The sequence below is a fragment of the Colossoma macropomum genome, unplaced genomic scaffold (assembly GCF_904425465.1).
Source record: "Colossoma macropomum unplaced genomic scaffold, Colossoma_macropomum, whole genome shotgun sequence".
Taxonomy (NCBI): domain Eukaryota; kingdom Metazoa; phylum Chordata; class Actinopteri; order Characiformes; family Serrasalmidae; genus Colossoma; species Colossoma macropomum.
The window spans coordinates 8,812,327-8,821,095 of NW_023494806.1; the positions used below are offsets into that span (position 1 = coordinate 8,812,327).

Sequence of the window (8,769 nt, forward strand, 5' to 3'; positions counted from 1 at the left end):
TAGCTGATATATTTTATTGTGTCCAGATAGAGATACGAGCACTAAACACAGTTTTGTAGTCTGAGCTGAGGGAAGAGATCACTGTTGCAAAACACGTCTGTATAAAAAGCAAACTAGTATTACTGGACAGCTGAATCCAGCTGATTCTCCTGCAATAGCTGATGACCTGTGAAGCTTTTAAATGGATGAAGACAGACAGTGTGGTGCCATAAGCTTCTCAGAATGAACCTGTTCACAGCACTCACATAAATTCAAGCAGCTGATCAGTACACAGAGCTGTTACCCAGGGCCTAATGAGAGCCAGCATGCTTTCTGGGAGGTTAAAAACAGAATCGGAAAGCGAGCTTAGAAGAGACATGCTCTGTAAGCCCTCTTAGCTATCAACTTACAATCTGCATTAAAGAAAGGTTCTGTTAGGAAACAGGTGATAGTAGTAGGAGTAGCCCACTTACTATGCGAATCTTCATGAATATGGGCCAAGATCTAGAATTTGCCACCCTAATGTTTATTGGAAAATACACTGACGGGCCACTTCATTATGTACACCTCCTTGTTTCTACACTCTTTGTCCATTTTATCAGCTCTACTTACCATCTAGGAGCACTTTGTTGTTCTACAATTACTGACTGTCACTGCTGGACTGAGAATAGTCCACCAACCAAAAATGTCCAGCCAACAGTGTCCTATGGGCAGCGTTCTGTGACCGCTGATGATGGTCTAGAGCAGTGGTGTCAAACTCAAACACTAAAAGGGCCATATAAAAAAAAATGCATCAAATCTGTGGGCCAGAGAAAAAAATGTTTTTATTTATTTGTAATTAATGTTGTGCTGTAACCCAAACTGGCCATTGTTTATTCAAAATATGCCAAAACTTCAGCAGTAGACTTTTAGTCTTCTAAATAGGTAGCTATTTGCTTGAACTAAACACCTGGCATCTTTTTATTTGCTGCAGTTTCATTAATTCTTGGGCTGATTTCTGATTTGATGAGCTGACATTGGTTTATATTGGTTGAACTGCAGCTGAAATGCAGCTAGTGTGTTTGGTGATATGACTGGTGTAGAATTGAGGTGTAACTGCTGTCCCATAGACTATTGTTGGGGTAAGAGAGTCGGAGCACATTACGTTGCAGTGCATGCTGGGGACTGTAGTGCAGTGCATTGTGAAACGGGCTAATATAAACAAATGTAAAATACTTTTGCGGGCCAGATAGGATTGTGTGGCGGGCCTGATCTGGCCCGCGGGCCTTGTGTTTGACACATGGGGTCTAGAGGATGACCAACACAAACTGTGCAGCAACAGATGAGCTACTGTCTATGACTTTACACCTACAAGGGCGGACCAACAAGGTATGTTTATCTAACAGAGCGGACATTGAGTGTTTAAAAAGTCCAGCAGCACTGCTGTGTCTGGTCCACTCGTAACAGCGCAACATCAGTGTTAAATAATAATACCTGCTTTGTGTGGGTCCTGACCATTGAAGAACAGGGTAAAATGGAGCTAACAAAGTATGCAGAGGAACAGATGAACTACAGTCTGTAATTGTGCATCTATATGGCAAATGGACTAGATAAAATGGAAAAAAAGTGTAGATACAAGGTGTACTTAATGAAGTGGCCAGCTGGTGTAGTTCATGCTGGGCGATTAAAAACACAATGTTTTTCATTTATACCTGTAGAAGATATTTAAGTTTGTTTAATTAAGTAAATGATCTCCTGGTTTCTGAGTGCTGAGTGCTCTGTACTAAAATGTCTTACAAGCTTGACATAGATTGTCTTGATTGGACCATTTTGTTCTTCTTCTGTTAAAATTACACCAAGAAAACAGTATTGTAGGTGGTAACCTGACATAGACTAGGCTTCCATAAAGAAAATTTAGTTTTCTAATTTAGTTTATATGTGTTTCAAACTGCTTTCAAAACTGATGTACCAAGCAAATGGCATACACTGCAAATAATGACATTTTTTAAAAAAATGAATAGTTATATGCTGATATTATATACTAGTGTAGATGATCTATTGGCCAGCACTAAACATAGTAGTCATACATTAGCACACTCAAGCAATTCTAGGCCCGTTTTCACATACATGGATTAAGCTTAGTCTTGGACTAATTTGCATTATTGATTGTGAATCACCATTGGACATTCTTTTCAGTCTAGGTTTGGCTTAGTCTGGGTCTGGGAAACTGGACCCAAGTGTGGTAGCATTGCTGTTTATAGCATGAGTCGAGGTTCTGGGAGGCTGGATTCCTGTACATTTTGGTGATTTCTTTACTCAAGCACACCTGATGCAACCCATCTGTTTAACCGGCAGGTTTGGTTAGTGTGCTAGAGCAGGAAAATCACCAAATGCTGCCAAACTCCAGCCCTCATTTACCTACCACTGGTTTATAGTCCGAGATCCACCAATGGTTCTCTGACATGCTGCCACCTTGTGGTTCTACATGGTGAGATAAAAAGACTCACAAGTCTTGTTTTAAAAGATGACCAATGCTGCCATGGGTACCATGTAGTCACAGGCAAAATTTTTATTACTTTTTCATGTTTAATTTCATTCTGTTACGTTGGGGGCAGCATCTGTACTGCTTTGTGATTGGTCACACCTCTGACTTCAGAGGTTTATCATTTTATTTTAGACCAAAGGACACAAAATAGAATTAAAGCACCTAACAAACGTCTGTTGCTATGCAAATAGATGCTGTATGTACTAAGAAGTTCTGCTGCAGTTCCCTATGTTGCTCAGTACGCAGTAGTCTTTTGACCTGCAACATCTGTTCTTCTAAAATTGCTATTTGGAAAGGTACTTTCACTCCTACTTAAGTCATTATTTCACCAAATCAGTAATAAGGGGTTTAAACTACTCCACCCACCTTTACAATAGGCTACCTCTCAATGTATGTCAGAAATACTTCTTGTGAAAAAATTTATGTAAGCTGTGAAGTTTTAAGTATAATTCATTCATGCCATTTTCAATATCTCTGTTTATAAAGCTCTTTTTGACTGGAGAGGCCCAGACAAATAGTCTTGTTGGTTAGCTGGCTTTATTAGGAAATCGTTGACCAATCAGAGAGTCAGCACACTCAGAGTGACCAATCAGAGTCAGCCGCTCTGTATATAACGTCATTCTCATGACTGTACACTTGGTCTTCCTTTACTTCTTTTCCTTTTAATTCCAATACACAAAATATGTGAAGTGGCTGTAAAAGAATTCATACAATTTTGTGAAAATGAGCCTCAGCTCCTAGAACCGCTGATATTTCTGTCTGAAAGGTGCAAAGTGGCTTACAGGGGCAAACTGCCAGTGGCTAAAGTTTCTGAATACATAATCGGCCAAAATGTCTACTTACAGGCCTACTAATGAAAAGTGCGAAATCACACCTCCTCTGTAATACCTACTTCACTATCAAGTACATCTCGGCTAAAATGGTGAGAGAAGAGACGAGTAGGTCATGACAGTCTGTTTGATAGACTGAATACATGAAAGTAACTGCAAGAGCATATTCTAATAAAGACCTCTGCTGACAACTACTCTTTATTCTTAGGAGAAATGAGCAACAATGATCTTTTTTGTTGTTTAGCCTCAGGAACGTATAGATCTGTACACCTAGAGGCACAATTTCCATTAATGGCCAAATCCAAATGAAGGAACAAAAAAGATGTTTCTGTGAAACGTTAAAATAAAAGGTGTTTTTAAAATTAGTAATCATCATAAAAGTATGTTCACTCACACAAAGACCGTTTTTATCCTTCCATTTCTTTTTTTTTCCATTTGTGAAACAAAGAACTTGATAACAATATTGGTGTCTAGGCTGCCTTTGTTAGACTACTCAGTGGATCTGCAAATCTGAAGTTTGCAAAGGGGCGGAGAGGAAGCCGTCCCACAGAATACAGTGCAACTCAAGAAGCGCAGTGAAAGTAAAAAGATCAGTATGAAAAAAAAATTACTGCCACACTCCTCCAGTATCAAGCTGTGTAACCTCCATCACCTCGTTCATTTTCAAACATCAAACAGTATCTTTGTTTTGGAGCGCACAAATAAGAATAGGGAACAACAGCAACAAAAAAAAATATTATACATGATAAATTACACATTTTCCTCTTTTTGAATAAGCTGACACTTCCGAAGTCAGATCAAAGAAGTGCGTACTAATGCAGTGATGATTTCACTCATAATAAGGTCAATAACAGCATACAGATATTGAGATATCCCAATACAATTTCTAATTCCTTTACCACCTTTCCAGTCTTATGTTCTCCCCTATCCAATTATTTTGACATGTTTAAACTTTAAACTTAAAGAACAGAAAGACAGTAGAAAGTTAGTAAGGGCCTCAAGCTAACACCAGGCAGAGAAACTGGTGAGATATCCACACGGAGTCCTGCTTTAAAACGGAGGCTGCAGCTGTGGTGCAATTCTCCAACTCAACTAGAATGACACGTGTGTAGGGAATTGGAGTGGGAGCAGAAGGAGGAAAAAGAAGGAAAAGGGAAGAGGGGAGGCAAGGGGAGGGGAGTAGAGGAGAATTTATGTTTGGGAGGAGAGGGGCTACACACTTGTCAGGTATCATTAGTCCACTGGCCGCTTTTCACCGTGTTTCTTTGTAAACTCTTCTGCGTTCTTAAAGAATTTTTTACGGTCCTTTGAGTATTCTTCTGCTAGGTCGGCCCTCAGGGGGTGTTCTGGCTGTGGGTCATTCACCAGGGCGATGAGCGACTGAATTACTGAAAAACAAAACAGCCAAATACACACCTTTAGGCAGAAACACCAACAATGTATTCGGTTCTGTATATGAGCTGATTCCAGCTTTTTCATGACAGTTAACATAAAATAAATTATCTCATAATCTATTATACAAACTATGGAAATGGTTCTTTGGCTTTTCATGTTGTAATCTCATTTCACGATACACAGAACAATTGCCATGATATGACATGGTCTGTATCTCATTTCTTTACTGATTTGCGAGGCTTGGAAGCACAACACTTGGACTGTCACGACTCATCAATTAAACCTGATTACTGGATTTAAAATTGATTAAAAGCTTTCTCATTATCAGCAGTGATTAGCTGGCAATTTACACAATGACAATGTATATTTAAAAAATCTTTCTCTTACAGTGATAAACTATATATTATATATACACACACACACACACACACACACATATACATACATATATATAAAAATGTAAGTCTTTTTAAAGGGACCATCAAGTCAACTGCAAATATTAAAAATCTCAATGTTCTTTAAGATTTATGACTCGATGAACATTGACCAAAGCCTTAACCGTAACTCAGATTTAACCACAGGATCAGGACTGTGTGAGCGTGTTAGAGTGCAAAGTGACTGAAAGTAGCCACAGCAATGTAAACCACCCCACAACAGGTACAAGGGAGCAGTCTCTTTCAATATAGTCCCCACCAACTCAAATCCAGCAGAGGAAACATGACAGTGCTAGAATCTCTCAATGAAAACAACCAACAGTTAATTTCTACTGTTTGGCCTTTTCCAAAAATTCCATTTAATCTTTGTTGAATACTTCAACTAATATAATCAATAGTGACAGCACTGTACAGCACAAAACTCAGGGCTGCTTTATAACACGGCCTGTTGCTTCCAGCTCATTTGCAAAGGGGTCGCTCACCTTGGTCAGTTTTGGTGGCTGGTTTCCAGTTCTCTGCACTAATGACAGGCAGGCAGACCTGTCCTTTCTCATCAATGTTGGGGTGGTAGATCTTCGTCTTGAACGTGATCTTTGGGGGTTTGAAAGGATATTCTGCAGGGAAGATGATCTCGATCCTGAAGGCCCCTTTGTCGTATGGAGGGTTATCCTGGAGACGAAGGAAATTGATGTTCGTCATAAATCTCCAAAACAATCTCATAACCAAGACCTCATAAATGTTAAAAAACAAAAGCATATTAAAAAAAGCATCTAAAAACCTGTATCTCTCATCAGAGAAGTACAACATGCACAAACTGGAAGTGAAATTTTACTGACAATAACACAAGAAAATCACTTTCAGTCAAGTATCAGATCTGAACAAAATGAGCTATGGTGGAATAACATTTCTCTTGTCAATTAAGCACAAAAAATATATATTTGACTCTTTAACTAAAAAACTCACTTACTGGAACAATGAGGCCCTGCCATGTCAATATATTCGATTCATCGACTTGAATGTTACGGAAGTTTTTCATTCCAGATTTGCGGATTTCTTCAAGCTCCTGCAAAGGTGAACAGATAGGAAAGTGTGACTGTAATGAACTGGTCAGTTTGCTGGACATTAAGGCCAGCCCTTTATGGATCGTTCTGTGGTATACAACAAGCAATTCCACATAGAGGTTACCCCAGACACCAAAATTTTATACGGAATTAACCCACTGATAGCAGTTTGTCAGTTGTTCTAGACTATTCTTAATCTGCGTCCACAAAACTCGTCGAGCGAGTTTAAACACTACACCATTCCTAAAGCGAAGACGACCCATCTCCACAACATCCACATGCATGCGATTTGTTATGTATTTTCACATGTATCCTGTCAGTACGAAGACAGCACCATTTAGTGTTAAACAAGGGGTCTATAAATAGATATCCCCTCATAAGGATAATCTTGTGATTTGTAATTTCCCTTCCTCACTACAAAGACCTAATTGAGCAGTTACAGCCTCTCTTATCAGATGAGGAAGTGTCCTCCTTGCAACTACAACACTTTGACACTGTGTGAATGTACAAGTCTCTCTTAACCATGCTGGTTAAAGAAAAACTGGCCTCTCTAGCATAGAAACGTGTGAAAAGGCCGTCTCAAACAGGACCAGCGTTAACATAAGACATATCAGTTCTCAGGAATGAATGAACAAACTCGACAATCTTCATAGTTGTGGGTGGCTGACGAACGAAAAGATTCCTGAAGTGAAACCTTTTCAAGCATGCCAAACTTGCGCTTTCGGTTTTTCGTAAGGGCGTTAGCTAGCTAACCTAGGTAGCCCACCTTGCTAAAGCTAACCCCACAGCTACAAAAAACCGGCTTTCGCTAAACAGCCTCGACGTTTTAGCCTCCGTGGACCAGACCAACAACGTTAATTATATTAATAATGCCAATGTTTTTGTTTTTAGTCGACCACCAGCCGGGCGGCTTTGGCTGCTTTCACGTCCGGCCACTTGAAGTTAATAATAAACTACAAAACAAAAAGGTAAAAAGGGCTGATTTGCCCAAAACTGTGGCGAAAAAGGTCACGCTGATAGCTGTCTACGCCACCGACAGCGCTAAATGTCACGGATATCGAGCAGCCAAGTTCAACACGCCGAGCTGACAAGGGCTCTTTGGCCCTGTTTATAATACCACAATACTGTTAAGCCACCAAGTCGCAGACTTTCAGCCCTTTTTTGTAGACTTCTGTTATTCATATTCAACGAGATGAGACCTAAACAGCAAGGAGACAGAATATATTACGGCTTTCCGTCCCTCAAACCCGGCTTTTCTGCCCTCTCTCTGTCTCTGTTGACGAGGCTGAAGTTGGCTTCCTATTCGCCAGCTTCTTGTTCGAATTCTCCCGTTCCACCTTAAATGATGCAGCAGTTACGTTCTGAGCCCTCAGGCGCCAGAATGTAACTGCTGCACCATTTAAGGTGGAACGGGAAAATTCGAACAAGAAGCTGGCGAATATGAAGCGGATCGGCGGAGCACTTCTTTCGAACGCGGCTAAATCGCGAACGAGCGGGCGAACGGGGCAACACGTCGTGGGTTTCGCTTCCCGGGCGTTTAATGTAACACAAAGATGTCGTTTGAACTCACATACATGCTAAAATATTTATTTTAAAAGCGAGTTAAGGGGTACTACCTTGTGCAGCCTCCTGCTCGCAGCCATCTTGGATCGTCCAACTGCTCCCACAGTGCACCGCGGCCGCGAGGCCTCTTCAAAAGTGAGGTTTAGTTTCAGCAGGAAGAACTACAAACTGGTTTTCTTAATCTTTTTTTACGTGCAGTCAGCTCTTTACTTTTATCTGCATCTGCAATCAGTTATTTAGTTTCACCTTTGCCCTGCAGTCTGCTTTTTAACTCGTTGAAGTGCTGCAGAAGAGGGACCTGGAGGAGGCATGATGCCAGATCTGGGACTGTGGGTACTTTCCATTACAAAGCAATAAAAAAATGTACTCTCTGCAGTTTGGCTTAATGTTATGTTGTTAGTTACACCACTGTCATACAACAGTTTCTCATTCCGTCAACCTTCAGTTGTATGAAAAGCAGTTCTGATGACCTGCTGAGAGGGAGAGAGAGTAGATGTGATGACCTCTAAGCATCAGTCACATGTACTGAAGTGAAATATTAATTTAAAGGGCTGTATTTTAAGGGGGAATTCCAGAGATTTTTCCAAACCATGTAAGTCAATTATCGAGATGTAAACAGTCATTCAGAGTGTTTTGATGTGAAATGGTTCATTGTGGAGAAACTTGGAATGTAGGGAATGTATCTACAGTGATGGTGATAGGAACCAGGGGTCGTGATATCTACAACACAAAATACAGCCATTTATTCAGCATCCAAAACAACTATTAAACCTGCACATGTCTTCTGAGATTTTATGTGCAATGTTGATCTTCTTGGGGTACTACCTTGCCATACGATAGCCTATGTGTACCTCTTTGTCCTGCATGTATTAAAATTTTTTAAAACTTCAAAACTATAGTTACCATGTCTTAGGCGTCAGGCAGCATAACTTTATGTGTGGCACTTTTCAGAGACATTAAACACTTCAGACGTCTGGTTCCTA

At 40.2% G+C, this 8,769-nt stretch overlaps 1 protein-coding gene across 1 annotated transcript; it reads right to left on the reverse strand.

The window, feature by feature from the left end:
- Positions 1-3,021: 3,021 nt before the first annotated feature.
- ube2l3b (ubiquitin-conjugating enzyme E2L 3b) lies at positions 3,022-7,969 on the reverse strand. Its single transcript, XM_036598239.1, has 4 exons — positions 7,840-7,969; positions 6,130-6,225; positions 5,645-5,831; positions 3,022-4,721 (listed from the first exon to the last, which is right to left on the reverse strand). Exons 1-4 carry the CDS (start codon positions 7,864-7,866, stop codon positions 4,567-4,569), a joined length of 465 nt encoding a protein of 154 aa, XP_036454132.1. The 5' UTR covers positions 7,867-7,969; the 3' UTR covers positions 3,022-4,566.
- Between the last annotated feature and the right edge of the window lie 800 nt (positions 7,970-8,769).